The 18487-nt window shown below is 37.2% G+C and overlaps 1 protein-coding gene across 7 annotated transcripts; it reads left to right on the forward strand.

Annotated features, from left to right (window-relative positions):
* Nucleotides 1–16441, forward strand: LOC103709486 (putative CoA ligase CCL8). 7 transcript variants are annotated; one of them, XR_015968974.2, is made up of 18 exons: nt 1–333; nt 1772–1938; nt 3281–3448; nt 4470–4650; nt 5748–5836; nt 6074–6142; nt 6285–6338; nt 6598–6705; nt 7206–7304; nt 10560–10652; nt 10807–10884; nt 11641–11745; nt 12894–12984; nt 14928–15001; nt 15513–15674; nt 15772–15951; nt 16087–16140; nt 16227–16441. XR_015968974.2 is itself a non-coding variant. In XM_088704789.2 (17 exons), the coding sequence occupies exons 1-17, from the start codon at nt 204–206 to the stop codon at nt 16263–16265; spliced, it is 1779 nt and encodes a 592-aa protein (XP_088560915.2). In that variant the 5' UTR covers nt 1–203; the 3' UTR covers nt 16266–16441. The 7 variants fall into 7 exon arrangements, 5 of the variants coding, with proteins under 5 accessions (XP_088560915.2, XP_088560918.1, XP_088560917.1 ...); XR_015968975.2 differs by having other exon boundaries at nt 15574–15674; XM_088704789.2 differs by lacking the exon at nt 15513–15674.
* Nucleotides 16442–18487: the final 2046 nt, after the last annotated feature.

An 18487-nucleotide genomic window follows, 5' to 3' on the forward strand; every position in this document is an offset into this window, starting at 1 on the left:
GTGATCTTTTGTACCCCTCTTACCTCGGATATCGCCGTCCCTGGCGTTCTCCTCCTCCGCGAGGAAGCGATCGTGTTTCTCCTCCTTGTCTCTTATTCTTTTCTTTTCTTTTCTTTTCTTTCTTTCTTTTTTTTTTGTTTTGTTTTTACGGGAAGGACTAGGGACCAGCGGCGGCGCTTGGAAATAGAGAGGGTGCGGTTGTTATGAACTCATTCAAAGCCTCCAATTGCTCTCTCCCTCCTCTTATTCGCTTCCTCTCCTCCCATGGACGAAGAGCCTCTCCGCGCCCGGGAATTCTTGGGGTTTTCACCCCCCGATCTCGTCTCTTCTCAGGTGAGCTCCTTTTTCTTGGCCTCAATCTTTGTTCTTGCAGTTTTCTCCCTCCCTCGATCGTGGTTTCGTCAGGAAGTTGAAGCGGGTTCGGAGTTCTTATCTTGTCGAGACGAGTCTTGCATTGGTTTCTGTTTCTTGATGATCTTTGTACTTTGAATTTTGGTTATTATTTCAATTTTTTCTTTTTTAAGAAAACCTTCATCAAGATTTGCATCGTCTTTTACACAATGCGAATTGAAGTATCGGATCGTTGATAATTCGGGCGATTTGATAGCGGTCGTTTATTCTGATGGAGGGCAATTCTCTAGTCTCGGATTTTCTTCAAAAATAAATTTCACTAAGGCTTTTAGCTTTTTTTTAACGCTTTGTCAAGAATGGAATAAGAATTATAAGGATAACTGTAAGAGGGTCTCGCGAGAATAAAGTTGATATTTTTATGGGAAATCGGGTACTGCTATGGCGGTGATCTTGCCGATGATAGGATATTACTGAGAAGATGGTGATGACGTAACAACTATGCAAAAAAATTTTAATTTCTTTTGTAATGTTTTCTGGAAGAAGGATAGCATATCTGTGTCTACATGAATTAAAATACACACTAATTGATATGTTCGAGGGAAAACTTTATGGATGGGATTGCATGATGGTTTCATTGAAGTGAAACAACTAAGGCCGATACAGGGATTGGTTATGTGTTACAGTTCATCATCAGTGCTGCTTAGTTTTTTAGTTGAGTTTGAAATTTGAGTAAAATCAGATCTCAACTTGCTATTTCGATGTTTTAAGAGGACCAAAGTATTCTTGTAGTCCTAATAGTTCTAGTAAGGCTCGTTTAAATTGGGGGTACAGACGGAAATCAACTGTTTCTGGTCATCATTGGATGCTTTAGATATGGATTGTGTTTGAGTAGCAGTTACAGGTTGGGACTATGATCTTTTGTGTCAAGGTTCTATGAAATCACTTTATAAATTTTTTTACTAACAAAAGCTGCTGTAACTTCTTTTATTCAAGATCATTTTTTGATAAAAATCAAGATGGTATATATATCTCATACAGGTTGGTCTCCTTATCTTGCAAAATGCTTTCAACCAACACTATTTCATGTAGGTTTTGTAACTCTGCACTAATGATTATTTCATTGTGAAGACCAACAAGCCTATATAAGCCTTTTTGAGTAAATTCCCAACTGGTCGGTAGACTTGTTGTGGGCAAAGCCAATAGCTGTGCTGCTGTTTAAACCATCAATATTAGTATTTAAAACAAGAAGAATCATTTCATATCTTGAACAAGTGATTGTGAAAAGAAGCTGGAGGGTTGAATTACTTGTAGTGATGATTAGGAAATTTTTACATTCATGACTTTATCCTTCTTCTCTTATAGGAAATAACAAATATCATATGAGATATCTTATTTTTTAGCTTAATACCCAATACTGCAGGACCCTCATCTAATACATTCATGGAAGTTGTCAAAACAGTTCTTATGCAAGCTTCAGCAACTAATGAACGTGTTGCTATAAGAGCCGAACAGAAGAGTTATGGCTATCTTCAACTCGGTGCATCTGCGTTGAACGTTTCCAACTTATTGCACAACAAAGATGTTAAAGTAAGTTTAATTTTCATGCACACAAAAACACATATATTGCCACCTATATCTGTGTCTGATTTCTTAGATGCTTTCCTTTTGCAGCTGTAAGGTATCTGTAGTATTTCTATTAAGCTAACATGGACCAGATCAAAATCCAATGTAATTGTTCCTAAAGTTTATGCTCACAGACACACATATATTGCCACCTATATCTGTGTCTAATTTTTTAGATGCTTTCCTTTTGTAGCTCTAAGTTATCTGTAGTATTTATATTAAGCTAATATGGACCAGATCAAAATGCAGTGTAATTATTCCTTGCAGGTGGCATAATTGGTACATATTACTACCACTTATATAAATGATAACTTATTATATATATATATATATATATATATTGTATTTATGAACCTTCTGCTTGCCATCCCATGCTATGTAGATGTTGAAGATTTACTGTCAAATACTTTGCATATGTATATAAGATATTATGGATGTTCGCTGAAGCAATTGTAGCAGCTCCGGCACCAATAATATATAGTGCTGTTTGTATACAAATTTTATGAAAATCTGTTCCCTCGCCCCCATAGACCTCATAAAAGGAATATTGACTCGATACCTATAATCAACAAGCCTTACCTAACAATCAATTTGCCTTTATCTATTACTCTTTAGCATTCATTTATATTGAGAGCTACATCCTTTCTAAAACAAGCTTTTCCGAATCATATTTTGCTGTGACACTAGTTACCTGGGTTTTCCTCTTTCCTGCGGTCCCTTCTTCACTACCTTAGCATGTCTCCTTACTAGGGTCTCCTTGTATTTTTCTCAACATACATGTACATGCCAGCGTGGTTTGTGATTCATCACTATCCCTAGTTCATGCAGCTGCAACATTACCTGTATCATATTCATTGATGACTCATCCACCACAGCTTTCTCACATCTCTGAGACTCCATGTAAATGCATGGACCCTGTTTATGTTGGCCAACATTCTGTGGCATAGAACATGATTGCTATTTTTAAGTAATATTTCTGCAAATCTCAAATGCTTGTGGCCATCACACAAGATCCTGGAGGCACTTTTGCATTCTATTCCCCCTGCATTTAATATTTTTAGATATCTCATCAGTTCTCGCTGTATCTTTAATCTTCTATCTAGAGCATTCAACAAACTTTACATGTTGTTGGAGTTCAGCTAAAACACAAGGTGGAAACATAATGCTAAATATACGGTTAAAGGCTTATAGGACATTGATAATGCTTTACAATGTACTTGTGTTTAATCCAGAACTTTTTGATCAAATGATTTTTCAAATTATGCAGATACTCAAGGGGTGCATTAATTAATACTCTTATGTTCAGGGCACCAATGGAATGAGATACCTTGATGGAGCTCGGGTAGGAATTGTGGCTAAACCTTCTGCTGAATTTGTTTCTGGGATTCTAGGAACTTGGCTTTGTGGAGGTGTTGCAGTTCCACTTGCACTGAGCTACCCAGAAGCAGAGCTTTTTCATGTGATGAATGATTCGGTTTGTCCTAGCACACATTTGTTTACTCCCCTTGCCAAATGAGCTTTGTGCTCAAACCTACTTGTGCACTGGATATTCTTCTAATGTTTGCATTTTTTTCCCCTTCATTACATCCAACTTTCAGATGGAGTGGAAGAAATCTTTGGCCTTTTTTTTTTTTAGGTTCCAGTTTGAGATTCTTCGTGATTATACATGTATTATTTATCTTCTTCAGGCTCAGAGAACTGCTGCCATGATATAATAAATTGGATCTATCATATTCACATCATTCAGTTAAAAATTTAATATCTCATTCTGGCAAGAAAAGTACCCATATTTTTATGAGACTTTTTGTTGGATTCCTGATCATAGATGCTGATTTGTTGATTTTTACTATTTTGGTGGAGGATGGATATCTAGCACTTGCACAACCATCTTCCTGGTTGGGTTGTAAAATAAATAGGGCTAGGAACAAGGTTGCTGGGTGAAAATCATATGGAAGGCTAAAGTTTAAAACATATTCCCACCTGCAGTTCATATCTCTTCAAAATTGGCTATGACCTTGCTGGGCTTGGGTAAAACTACATTTCTATCCGGGAAGCATTCTTGCAAGAGAGGGGGGGGGGGGGGGGGGGGGGGGGGGGGGGGGGGGGGGGGAGATCGATTTGCATATTCATTAATCAATGGTATACTGTTAACAGGCTCTGTAACCATTGCTAACATATACCCCCAAAATGATTTAGACTTCTAGATATAGGCATGGATTTTTATTTTTTTAATGACCCATTTTAAATATAGCCTTCTCCTAGAAGTGAGCAGATACCGAAAATCTTGTGTGATTTTATGGTATTCGGCAACTTTGTTGTTCCCTGAGACAAACATTACAAAAGCGTACCTTGAGTGTTGCTGAAGTGAAACTAAATTCATATTATCTCTATGGTATGGTTGAGCTGTATGTTTCTTAGTTGCATTTCTCTGCGTATGTGTTCTTGTGGAGTGTATATAGTGCAATATGTAGATGCTAAGATATCCTTACTTGTAGGACATTTCCATGATTCTGAGCACTCAAGAGCATCAACAACTTTTGGAGAATGTGGCTGCTAAATGTTCTTCTCATTTATCTCTTATTCCTGCCATCACCAGCATGGAGCAGTCAGGTAGTGCAGCAGACAACATGGTTGCCAAGTTGATTGGGGAAATCGAGGATTCAAGAATAGCTGAAGGTAATCCATGTATGGTTGATTTCTAGCTGTCAAGCCTCTCCTATACTCAATCATCAGAAAAATTCATGTCCAAATTTCCTATTAGTAATTAGACCATTACAACCTTTCACAGTTATAAATCATTTGGAAATTAATAGCATGCATTATATTTATCCAAAGTTATAGAGAGGTTTACCCTAATTATATTTAACTTTACATTTGAATCTATGAAGTTGTGATATTTTTTCTACCATTTTTATGTAAGTATATATAAAAAGCATTGACAGAAGAACTGAATCTTCTTAGATATAAGCAGCTTCATTTAACATACCCTTATTTTTCATAAGATTAACTATAAATTCAACCTCATAGTGCTCCATTTGTTGGGTGAACTGTTACCCTTCATTGATTCATGTCAAATCACAAAATGATGTACCTTAGGGCTCGTTTGGTTCGCGGGAAGCATTTTCCTTCCTAGGAATATGATTCCTGGGAAACAAATTCCTAGGAAGAGGATGCCTAGGAAAGTACTTTTGGCATGTTTGGTTAACCATGGGAAAGTGACAAATTTCCAAGGTGCTTATGTTTGGTTGGCCATCCACTTTCCTAGGAAAGTTATATATAATTCCTATTATGCCCTTAATAAAAATTAGGTTTTTAATGCCTCTTTAATGCTTCTTTAATGCTGAAGGGACTTTTTGGGAAAAAGTAAAAATGGAGTGATTCCCGCCTCATGGGAAAGTAACTTTCCCATGTTTCTCATGGGAAAGACTTTCCCATGAAATGTGGGAATCACATTCCCATGGGAATACAACTTTCCCTTCTCTCTCCTTTGAAAACTCCAACCAAACAAGAGGCATCTCATTACTTTCCCGTTGACCACACTTTCCCCCCTTCTTTTCCCGCGAACCAAACGAGCCCTTAATGTTTTATAATCAAATCAGGCATGAATGATAAACCAAAAGAATATTCATGATAGCCACCATGCTCTTTACTGTCTGTAATTTCTTGACGGACAAAAAAAGAAAATGGTAACTATATTTGAATCCCAGTATATTTTGCTTCCATATTACTAGCTATTCATGAATTTTACTATGACTGCAATTCTTATTATGCAGGAGATGACCCTGCTCTGATTCTTTATACGAGTGGTACAACTGGTAAACCAAAAGGTGTAGTGCACACATACAAAAGCATAATTTCTCAGGTAAACATCTGGATCCTGCTTGCACTTTGACTAGTGAGGGACCCAAACTTTTCCTCGTGCCTTTGTGTTTGTTCTGCTTCTTTGTGGTATGCACAGCTTTCTGTAATATAGAATTGGTATGAATTAGGCTTTTCTTGTTTCAGTGGAATGAGAATTGCGAAAGATTGAATGGTTTTACAAATTGTGTGAAAAAAGATTTGCCATGTGATGTTACCCCTGTTTTTGGCTTGCTTTCAGGTCCAAATTCTGACAGAGGTATGGGAATATACATGTTCGGATCGGCTTCTTCATTGTCTACCCTTACACCATATCCACCAAGAATGCAATTTAATTAGTTGATGTAAGGCTAGGTACTTAAATTTGTAAAGTAATAAATATTAAAATATTTATTGGATTATTGCAATTATTCATTTTTTTTAATGAGTTGAAATCCTTAACCGCCGGTTTACATGTGCATGGTCTCTTTAATGCCTTACTTGCACCTCTTTATGCGGGAGCTGTGGTAATTAATCTGACTTTTTGATAAATAGTCTTTACAGAATAACATGGTTTTTTCCGTTAGAAGATAAATGTTGCTTGGAGATTTAGTTCATTGCAGTTGTTTGAACTATCCTTTCTGGATTTTCTGATTTCTATTAGTCAAACATTTGTTGTGAAGTTACATCATAAAAAACAGTTCAGTACATAGGTTTAATCAGATAAAGTTTTATGATGCAATGTTTTCATCTTTGATGTCTATGTTCTGCTGGTGTTTATTGCAGGTTGAGTTCATGCCAAAGTTTAGTGTTCATGGTGTGTGGCAGAGGTGGCAGGAATCATACCCAAAAGATGGAAGTATAGCAGATGATGCTATTACTTTGTTTACAGGAGTAAGCTCCCCATTTTGCTAATAAATAAGATTTCTGTTCCTAGAATGCTGGATGAAATTCTTGCCTGTTTCCCTGCCTTAGTTACTGTTTGCTTCGACTATTGAAAGTGTGAAACAATCCTAAATTAAGAGATTAAGTCATTTCTTAGTCGATAAAGAAGGCCAAAACATAATGGGAAGTCATAAATGGACTGCCTTTAGATGCAGTAATCGCCCTAATGCCACAACTGATTACCTCTTAAAGAATTTACTTATAGTGGACCTTGTATCCTGGTAAGGTTCACTGCATAAAAGGTTTTCCCCAAATGCTTGAGTTATGAAAGATAATATCAAAAGGTGGTCCTATGGAAATGATGTAATCTCTAATATGTGACCTGTGAGTTCCATTATAATCTCTTTGAGTTTGCATATTTTACCATTAATGAATTTTGGTGACTTTATTTTAAAGATATATTACCAACTCGATGTTGAATCAATTTGAGAGTTTCTGTGTTTTTCTAGGTTCCAACGATGTATACTCGACTGCTACAAGGCTATGAAAAAATGGACCTAGATCTACAAGTAGCTTCTGCTTCTGCTGCAAGTAAATTACGTCTCATGGTAACTGAAGTGCTCATCCTCTCTTAACTTCTCAAATGATGTGCATGTATGAAGCTTGGCACAGTGTAGTTGTTTTAGTCTATGTTATTTATAATACTTGTTGCATATTGGGTGCCAGCAAATTATTACTGCTTTTAAGGATTTAAGGCTAGATTCAAAATGCTATTTAAGTAGCTTTAGTACTCTGTTCTATAGGATGTGGTTGTACTTCAATGTAGTGACTGATGATTAGATTGTACTATTTAATATGTAAAAACACATGCTTACACATGTATATATGTAGTTCAAAATAGGCATAAAATTTGATGGATTATAATAAGGATTTTGCTATGGCACACTTCTAATCATGGTTCATGGTTCACCGTTCACCGTACCGGCCTGTACCAGACGGTACGAGGCCCAGTTCGGTACTGATATACAGTACGGGAGGCATACTGATATTCGGTACGCCGAACATGTCCGTATTGTACCATACCGATACAGTGCTTGCGTGGCATCGTATAGGGTTCGGTACCGAGATGGCAAATCTTGCTTCTAATATAATCATTTGTACCAAAGGAGAGATCTTAGCCATTGATGCATCAAGGGTAGAAAAGTGAACTCATCAGTAACCGGTTGACAACTACTTGCTCATATTTTTTTAATAAAAAATTGATAATAAAAAATTCTTCAAACTATCTTTTGTCTCTCTCCTTCGATGATATCATGGCTATCAAGGATTGCTATACTGGAATCGGGGTTCGGCGACATGGGTCGGTACGCCGCTGTGCCATTCTGTGCTGGGCCTGTACTGACATAGTAGAGGAGGTGGGGGAGAGGGAGAACTAGAGAGAGGAAGAGAGAGAGAAGAGGGAGAGAGGGAGGGAGGGAGAAAGAGGGTGGCAGATATCTGACGGAGCTGGTGGAGGGCAGGGGAGCCGCACGAAGGGTGGAGGAGGGGCTCCGCCTTTGGTTTTCTTGTTTCGTTGAAAACAGAGGTCCCGGAGGGCACCCGTTTTTATTTTTGAAAATTTTAAGCGAATTTAGCAAACTCCTTGCCGACTTCACTTAGGATTTTCAAAAATAAAAGGGGCCTCCTCAAGGACCCCTGTTTCGAACGAAATAGAGGAACCGGAGGAGGAGCCCCTTCGCGTGGTTCCCTAGCCCTCCATCGGCCGGCCGCCGCCCTCCCTTTCCTACTCTCTTTTTTCCTCTCTTTTCTTTTCCTTCTCTTCCTCCGTCCCGATTTCTCGTTTTTGTTGAACTATATCAGTCCGCCGTCGGTACGGCTCGGTACGCTTTAAATCGGGCGGTTCGGGACGGTTCTGCTAACCATGGTGGCTATGGTCCCATCGCCGCTCTAAGCATGATGAGGGTAGGGAGATCCAACATGATCTCTGATTTTTTTTTTTTTGGGGGGGGGGGGGGGTGAGGGATTGTAAGTAGCTGTTGTCTGGAATGGTTGGATAGCTGCAGAGGGAGATTGATAGGTAACGTCCATCAGTGGTGGTGGAGGAAGAGGAGAAGGTGCTGGAGAGGTCCTCGGTATACTCTTCTAGCGCCTCCTCGTCAGCATCAGCAGTGGCGAGGAGTGGAAGGTTTCTTCAAAGGAGGTGGCGGTGGTGGCCGATGGCAAGGTGGGGAAGGGTTTGGAACATGGTATGCTGTACTAGCCTGAACCGGATAATACGGAGCGTACGGTAACGTACCGATTCAATACTAATATTTGGTATGGATACCATACCGTACCGATACTATGCTAATGTGGTACTGGTACGGAATCCTGTACCGAGACGACGAACTTTGGTTTGGAAGAGAGTCCACGTGAGGGGAGCACCTGACAACAACTGAAATTGGTGGTGATTACGTAATTGTACATTTGACAAGGAGCCCTATAGCATTTCCCTTGTAATAAATACCTTAACTATGACCAACAAGTCTTATTCTATCTATTTGGAGTTAAGCTTTAGGGTCAAGTTGTGTTCCTTTGAAGTTTGAGAATGCCATGGTACATTTGCAACCAGACTGAATCTCTTGATTGTGCTGTTTTCTTGGCATAGGCAAGTTTGCTGGAAGGTTGGATGGCAGATCAGTAGCCTACCTTGCTAGTAATGCTGCTTAAGCGTATCCATTTGGGGAGCTATGCTTTAAGGTTAGACTTGGAAAGAGTTAAAACAAAGAGGGAAGATGCATGGTTTGCTATTGGAGTTTGCATTCATTTTTACAACACAAATTTATAAATCAAAGAGCCATATTCCGTCAAACTAAATGAATAATAATCTAAACTTGTTTTAGTGAGCTTTCAAAGTTAATGCTTTTATTTTGATTCAACTTACTATATTGTGACTATCACGAATATTAAACAGTGTGTGATTGCTTTAATTAAATAGTTCAAGAGGAAAAGTTCCTTTTTATTTAATTATTTGTTATTTAGTAAAGTTTAATATGAAACAACCAAAATTAAGAGCTACTTTTATCATTATTCTGTGTGTAGGTACATAAAGGAACAGGCAATAACCAGTTTTCATTTTATTTGAATGGAAATCCTTAATTTTTGACATACAATCCTTGTTTTGGTTGTCTGAGGTTTGGTTTATGGATCAAAGTATGACTCATTACAGTGCAACTTCATGGCACACATCAAGATTCCAAGATTCCCCTAGATTTGGAAATACTAAAATAGTTTAGACGGAGGAAGAAAGGCAAGGTAGGTTTTCCTTATCTACCAACAGAATTATGCCTTTCCCTTCAAAAGTGCAAACATATAATTGAAATTGCGGAGTGCCGACTTTTCTCTAGGACTGGTTTGCTGAAGAAAGAAAGAAGAAAAAGGTTCTGTTCAAATGGACTGGCATAGATCTTAACATTGATTAATTCTTACACTATTTTGTTCTTATTTTCTTTTCTTTCTAGATATTAAATGTTAGCTTCTATTTTCTTCAAAGTAAGATGGAGCTAACAATAGAATCTTATGATTGTATTTTCTGGAACTATAAGCATGAGACATCTGAAAAGTGACAGCTCTAAGAACCTTGAAACTCTTAATCTGAATGCTTACTCAATTTGAGATTGCTTCGACACCATCTGAATCTCTGTCTTGTAGATCTTCTGTAGCTATATCAAAATGCAGCAGTAATTTTTCTTGAAATTTCAGCTCTTTGAATGTTCTGTCTTTTGACTTAATTGGAAACAAACCTGATGTCTTTTAACGATAAATGGATAAATTTCATTATTAATGTAAGTATTACACCCCCCACCCCCGCCTTTTTTTTCTAGATGTGTGGGTCATCAGCACTTCCATATCCAGTCCTGAAACAGTGGGAAGAAATAACAGGTCATCGTCTTTTGGAGCGTTATGGCATGACTGAGGTCAGTATCATTGGTTATGTAATCTGAATTCAAATTTTAACTATTTGGCTAAGCTGTTGGATGTACCAAGTTAACACATAACACATGCCTTATCTTGTCCTACATATTTAAACTTTGGTCATATATTCTTTACTGATGACATGATGATTTACAGTTTTTCATGGCATTATCCAATCCCTTGCATGGTATTCGGAAGGGAGGCACAGTTGGCAAAGGTCTTCCTCGAGTAGAGGTATGTTGATTACTTTCTGGGGCATCTCTTATTTCAGTTCTCGTTCAGAGGTCTTCATCATTACAGTTCACAATTGCAGATTTTTTGTTGTATCAGCCATGCTTTTTATTTTGCTAACTTAATGCTCTCAACTTTGAAAAATTTTGAGCTTGTAAGTCTTGCATGCATGCAGTCAGGCATTTTTTTTTTTTTTTTTTTGGGGGGGGGGGGTGTGGAGGTGGGGCTTTTAGTTGGATCCCTTAGGGAATCAGATGGCTGCCTCATCCTGTCCCAGTCTGATTATCAAACCTAGAGCCGTTTGTGAGTTCTTTTATGTCGACTGTGAAACTGACACCTTTGATGTTGTAGTTGAATCCTTTGTTGGTCATTGACTTTTGGTGTCATCTTGATGTGAAGTAGTTAGATCACGAATTCACCCTGCTCTGTAACATCCTTTATGTAACTTCTTAATATCTTCCCTCCCCCCCCCCTCTTCCCTGGTACATTCTTTTGGTTATACAGTCCCTTGTTTTTTCTTCACTCAGTATTGTTTGCCACATGTTTTCTGAATAGTCAATAATATGGGATAATTCCAGATCTCTGTTTATTAATGTGCAGGTATCTTTAGCTACATGTAACATGCTGGATGGTTATTGCATGGATTTCAAATTAACTATTTTTTCCACCGTTATTAAAATCTTATTCCCTATTGAATCTTTCAGATTCTAGATAATATATCTAAAACACTCGGTGCTATCTCCCTGGATTTGTGCTCAGGTCAAGATTATTCCAGAAGATGGGAGTGCAACTGGAACAACCGAAGTGGGTGAGCTTTGTGTTAGAAGTCCTTCACTGTTTAAGGAATACTGGAAGCAGCCCAAGGTATTTAGACACATACATGTAATCCTTTAGTGTTGTATTTATGAATAGGGACTTCCAGTAGCAGTACTGACACAATGAAAAAAATGCTCATGTGACTGTTGAAAGCCAAATAAAAATTGACATCCCCTTACCAAGAAAAAACTAATGAATGTTCATCCAGTTCATAGATTTAGATTCCATAGATTACTTGTGCAAACTCAAAGAAAGAATAGAAGATTACAATCTATTAAGCTATTCACGGACTACAAGAAAATTGGCACCAGAAGCTTCTTTCAAAATTCTCTTGGCAAGCTCTTAAAGATTGATTCTACTTGAGCTTGAAGAGGATGGAGGAAGGGTAGATAAGATATCGTAATGTATGTTGTCGTATCATGTAGGTATATGACTATAACTGTTCTGTCAACGATCCCAAATATCTGGGGATTGTGTTTCTTTCTCTTGGTTGTATAGTATTTATTAGTTCCCTGCAGATGTATGCAATTTTGTACGTTAAAACTCGTCTTGTTCCCTCATGCCGAAAGCTTTCCAACTCCAGCCAAACTCATTGATATAGTGCTGTCAGTTCCTCTCAGATCCTTGTTTCATGTGCCACTTGACAGTCAGTGACATCAAACTTATCATACCTTCCAACAAAGTTCGTTACTCCTAGATTCCTGCTACCATTTAAGGTTGGAGTTCTAAGGTGTTGCCTGCAATAGTGATTTTTGTTTCACTGCCACACAACAGTTGCTCCGTAAGTTGCAAACTGCAATATAGGCCTGAGGTTGCGTACCTCTACTAGATGACAGGAGTTTCTGAATTTGAACTTTGGTCCTTTCCTGAAGTGTTTGATCCTGGTAACTCTAATTGGTCGTACTCCTATGGTTATTTAGAGAAAAAGGTTTGCAAAATCTTGTGTTTTCTTGTAGTAAAACTCTTATGTGGTCATGTTATGACATTACAGAAATCCTCTGTAATTTTCTTTGTATGATTGCAACCTGTGGTTGTGAGCTAATTCGATGGGATTAAGAAATTCCAAACTCACATAAGTTGGACTTGTTTTCAAAGATGTGATTTAGGCTTTGGAATAATAAGCAATAGTTTTTTAGGGTTTTTTTTTGCTATTTTATTCACTTTCTTTTTTGCCCTTTTGCCATTTTTGGTTTTAGATAACAAAGGAATCATTTATTGATGGTGGATTTTTCAAGACTGGCGATACAGTTATGGTGGATGAGGACGGATACTATATAATCTTGGGACGTAAGAAAAATATATTCCCATGTATTTAACATCATTTTCAATTTAATGTTCTGCTTGTTTATGGTTCACACTTCTGCTTGTGGCAGCATGCCTAACAGAATGGAAGAACAAGTATGTTACAAATTTGTAGCTGCAATGTCCTATAAATCTTGCTTAGCATTTCTATTGAAAAAAATCTGCAACACTATTTTCCAGTATATCACTATTGATTTTTGTTTTTCAGAGGTGATTACACTGTAAAGCTGAATTCAAAAGCATTCTATCTGTGTTCTTGAAGCTTGGAAGAACCATGTGACTCTTCCTTGTGGATTATCCAACAACATGTTTTGTGCTTAAAATTTAGAGAGTTTACTCAAAAATGCATGAAATTGTTAAAGCTTTATGCAAAATGAACCAAAAAAAAACAGTGTAGGTTATTCAACCTGTGCTGTAAATGCTTCATAGGGCATGGGGGGTTAGCGATCTAGATAGACTCTTTGATGTATCCCAAAGGGTAATGGTTACAAGAACTCAAATTACGAAGCTGGAAAGAGGAAAAGATTGATTTTCTGTTTCGTATAATCCAATATGATGATTCATTTATCTTTACTAATCAATATTATTTTTCCTTTTTTTGTTGTGAGATAAATCGACAAAAAATATGACTTCCAATCGATCAAAGTGTTATCTTTCCTAATCAAAATGATTCCTTACCTGCTAAGATTTAAAATCCTGCTTTTGAGGAGTTCTAAAACATCTAGGATTCTCTAAACACTTTCCTCACTGCAGCCTTTAAATACACAAAATAACTGAAAGTCTAACACAGCTTATCTGTTCTTAATCATGTGAGGATAGGTACTAATGTTGCATTATTTTTGTCAGACTCTTTTAATGGATCTAATCGTTTTTTATTATTCAGTTAAGTAAATTCTATACAGTCATATATATAATCATCATAACTCGTGTGCATTTTTTTTGGTTTGTGGGGTTGGTGGGGGGGAGGGGGATGCTTGTGTTTACTGTGTAGCAGGTGTAATGCATTTGACTGTTGAATTATGGCATTTGGACCTGCCTATTGTCACACTTGGTATTCCATAGGGCATTTGAGACCATTCTTACTAATTTGTTAGTAATCATTGCCTGGCATGTGGACATGATCCATCTTAGCATTGTAAATCCAGTTTCAAAATTATTCGAGTCAACGAGCAACATAAGATTGTTCTTATTTAAAATTTTTTATGCATCCAAAAGGGAGGAAACAGAATACTTTTCTTAGTGTATGGTAATGGTGCATGTTCTGCATCAAGAAGGTATAACAAGTGATCGTTATCAGAAACTCCCAAATTGATAAAAGCCTTGAGTTAGAATTTTCCGAGGCATTCTTCGATGAAGCATATCAAAAGCTCTTTCTCCATTTTTTTCCCTTGTTTTTTGGGCCGAAGCAGGGGTATGACCCATCTTGATTCAGTCTTACATAAGTACATCCCACGTCATCAGCCTGAACAAGTAAAGCTAGCTGAGGACTATCAATATCAGTCCATGTAAAATCAGAGGCTCTCTAAATGGCATGGTCGGCCAGCTAGTCCGCCTCCTGGTTCCCTTTCTGGTATTAGTAGCTTTTTTTAATCATATGATAGTGGTTCGATCTTATTCATGATTTGGATGCTTCCAAACCAACTCAAACGTATGTCCAGATGTGGTTCATAATGTTTACATGGTAATCAGTGATAAATTTATGATTTTAATTAATAACCACAAATTTTGGCACCATGGCATGGTTATCAGAGTTATATTTTGGGAATGAAGAAATGTGTTTTTTTGAGAATTTGATTTGATGATATGTTCTTGTGATTCTTCAAAAGATATATTACTATATTTTTTGTTAAGATTCAATTAGTTGAATGTCAAAGTCTCATATTCTTCTACAGTAGAAAATGATAACATCCACCTATCATCATTTGCAGGTACGAATGCTGATATCATGAAAGTTGGTGGTTATAAGCTCTCAGCACTAGAGATTGAAGCAGTGCTTTTAGAGGCAAGTACCTCCCAGTTTTGTACCCCAAATCTTACTTCGAAAAGTCGCCATTCATAACATTCACCCCATATTCCTTTCTGTCACAAATTGTGCAATAGATGATTTATGTAATTTACTTGCAGAAACTCTATTATAATTGCAATTGTTAGATATGAATGATTATAGTCTTCTTGGCTTTTAGCATTGTCGAGCGTAACTGGAAATTTTCATGCTTGATATGCTTGAAAGCAAACCAAGGTTTTCTGGAAAAGATTCTTTTTTCATTATATACTTGAATATGAGCATTATTATGTTATTTTGCAAATTCAGGCTTGCAGATCAGTTTATGGTGGTTGAGATGAATGTTGATTTTAATCAAATGCATTATAGTCTTCTTGGCTTTTAGCATTGTCAAGTCTAACTGGAAATTTTCATGCTTGATATCTTCAAAATCAAACTGAGGTTTTCTGGAAAAGATTCTTTTTTCATTATCCTTAAAAATGAGCATTATTATGTTATTTTGCAAGATCAGGCTTGCAGATCAGTTTACGGTGGTTGAGATGGAATGCCGATTTTAACAAAATGCATCACAGATAACTTGCTCTTATTGAAGCAACATACTTGCAATGCATTCAATTGCAAAGAAAAAAAGAATACATTTGAAATGACAATAACATCTACGACTTGTGGATAGGTAATGAAAAGAATTGGGTCATACTGAAATTGTCAGAGATTACTTGAGCAGGCCCTCAATATGGTGATTTGACACAATTATGATCATTCTTGTGTAGCACGAGGTTGTCTCAGAGTGCTGCATTCTGGGCTTACCTGACAAGGCCTATGGTGAAGTTGTATGCGCTATAATCGTGCCTCAGCCAGATGCAAGGAGAAGGTCAGAGCAAGAACTGAAACCGGCTATTAGCTTAGAGGAACTGCAGAATTGGTCCAAGGAGAAACTAGCTCCATACAAGGTTATTCTTCAGAATATTTCTCATATCTATATGCATCTCTTTGATTTTGCACCTCTGTTAGTGCTGTGCAGTAAATAAGGCCTTGCACATATAAGATCCATTTCTTATTGGTGAATATTTAATTGCAATTTTCAGATTCCAACAAAATTGTTCTTATGGGATTCCCTTCCTCGAAATGCCATGGGAAAGGTGAGATATGTTCTGTCAGATTCTTGATTTCTACATCTACATATCAATTTTCCCTGCTGTCAAACTCACTGCATTTTCTATTTCAGGTGAACAAAAAGGCGCTGAAAAAATTACTAGGACAGTGATGATGATGTTTCTAGGGTCATAGTCTGGAGGCTACAATTTTGGTCAGATATGCTTGTAAAAGAAATATAGCTATAAATACAGTTAAATAGTTAATTGCCCATCCGCTTGGGTTAACTTGATAGGAAAATCATTCTTTTATGAAGAAGAAATTTATAATAAAAAATTTTATAAGCAATGCCCTTTTTTTTATTGTACTTGCTTCAGTTCACTTAAGAATATCAATTCATTTCAAACTTAAGGTCACCATTAGGAGGATGGTTTTGCCTACCTTGCCAAAGTATTATGCACAAGCAAAGAAAGCTCGACAAATAGACTGCAATTTATTGGATATGATCAACCGTTTGGGGAACAATGCAGTGACTACCAATTGCAGTTCAATGCGCACGCCGGCACAAGGCATGCGCCATCAACTACTGCTGGATTTTGTCCGGTTGATTTCATTTTAAACTTAAGTTGTTGCAGAAAAAAAAACAACCTAAAACTAAAATACTTTTTCTTAGAGAGGCCGGATCATGGCTTTCACGCAATCTCAAAGCATTCTTTCCTCAATCATTCACCTATCTGCACGGATCTTAAAGTGCTCCATCATCTATTATTCATCCGTCTGTATGGATCTTAAAGTGCTCTATCCTCTATCATCCATTCATCTATACAGTTCTTAAAGCACTCCATCCTCTATCATCTATCCATTTGCACATATCTTAAAGTGATCCATCCTCTTGTATAGATCTCAAAGCACTTCGTTTTTCATCCATTCACCTTCACAAATCTCAAAACATTCCATCCTCAATTATCTATCAGCTTGCACATAAAGCATGATATTACCCATCAACTTGCATAGATCTTTTATTTATCTACCTACATAGATCTTAAAACGCTTCATCTTCTATTATCCATCGACTTACACAAATCTCAAAGCACTCCATTCTCTCTCATGCATCCACCTATATAGATCTCACTGTTCTATTTTCTCGGTCATTTATCCACTTGCACAAATGCCGAAGCACTCATCCTTTATCATCCATCCATCTGCATAGATCTCGAAGTGCCCATCCTCTATCGTCCATCCACGTGCACAAACCTCAATGTGCTCCATCCTTGATCATTCATCTACTTGCATAGATCTCAAAGTGTTCCATTCTCTATTTTCCATCCGCCTGTATAAATCTCAAAGCACTATTCTTTATCATTCATCAATCTGCACAAATCTCAAAGCACTCTATCCTCTGCCATCCATCCACCTGCATAGATCTCAAAGCGCTACATCCTCTATCATTCATCCATGTGCATAGATATTAAAGAACTTCATCCTCCGTCATCCATTCACTAGCATAGATCTCAAAGCACTCGATCCTCTATCATCCATTCACCGACACAGATCACAAAGCCAACCATCCTCTATCATCCTTCTGCATGCACATATCTTAAAGATCTCCATACTCTGTCGTTTATCTACCTACACAGATCTCAAAACACTTGATCTTCTGTCATCCATGCACCTGCACAGATCTCAAAGCATTCCACCTTTGTCATCCATCTGCTTGCATAGATTTCAAAGCACTCTATCCTTTTTCATCTACTTGCATAGATCTCAAAGCACTCCATCTTCTATCATTCACTCACCTGCATAGATCTCAAAGCACTCCATCCTTTATCGTTTGTTAGCCTGCATAGATCTCAAAGCACTCTATCCTCTATCCCCATATGCCTGTACAAATCTCAAATCGCTCCATTCTCTATCATTTATCCATTTGCATAGATTTCAAAGTACTCCATCTTGTTTTATTCATCCACCTACATAGATCTCAAAGCACTCCCTTTCAATTCATGCCAAACTAAGAGCCGCTTGCTAAGTTAGTGGGAAATGCATTTTTAGAATTTTATAAAAGTTTAGTTATCAGGTGACCCTTGTGAGATAATATTTTGTAATGAAGATAGATGGTTGGCTTATCTTGCCATAAATTTGATGTTTTGCTGGCTAATTTACACATTTTAAGCTTTTAGGGTCTAAGTGTAAATGGCTCAAACTTAGAGGGGTGTCTCTTTAAGTTTTCTAAGTTTTTAGTGATTAATAGGTAATTAAGTTTTTAGTGATTAATAGGTAATTTTACTTCAACGTTACAAATTGGATGCATCAATTACTATCAATTTTACGTCATGTTAATAATATAACGTCCAATAAGGGACTTAAAAATTAACATAAATTAAGGTGAAGTCGTCA

This window comes from Phoenix dactylifera, chromosome 9 (assembly GCF_051530095.1).
Source record: "Phoenix dactylifera cultivar Ajwa chromosome 9, Ajwa_hap1_PhDact_Kaust_v1.1, whole genome shotgun sequence".
In the NCBI taxonomy this organism is placed as follows: Eukaryota; Viridiplantae; Streptophyta; class Magnoliopsida; order Arecales; family Arecaceae; genus Phoenix; species Phoenix dactylifera.

Bases quoted from the DNA above. Each gene is read 5' to 3' on its own strand.
- LOC103709486 (XM_088704789.2), top strand. From the start codon at position 204: ATGAACTCATTCAAAGCCTCCAATTGCTCTCTCCCTCCTCTTATTCGC. The intron at 7,305-10,559 runs GTAACTGAAGTG...TTTTTTTTCTAG, and splicing joins CAAGTAAATTACGTCTCATG to ATGTGTGGGTCATCAGCACT. The intron at 10,885-11,640 runs GTATGTTGATTA...ATTTGTGCTCAG, and splicing joins AAGGTCTTCCTCGAGTAGAG to GTCAAGATTATTCCAGAAGA.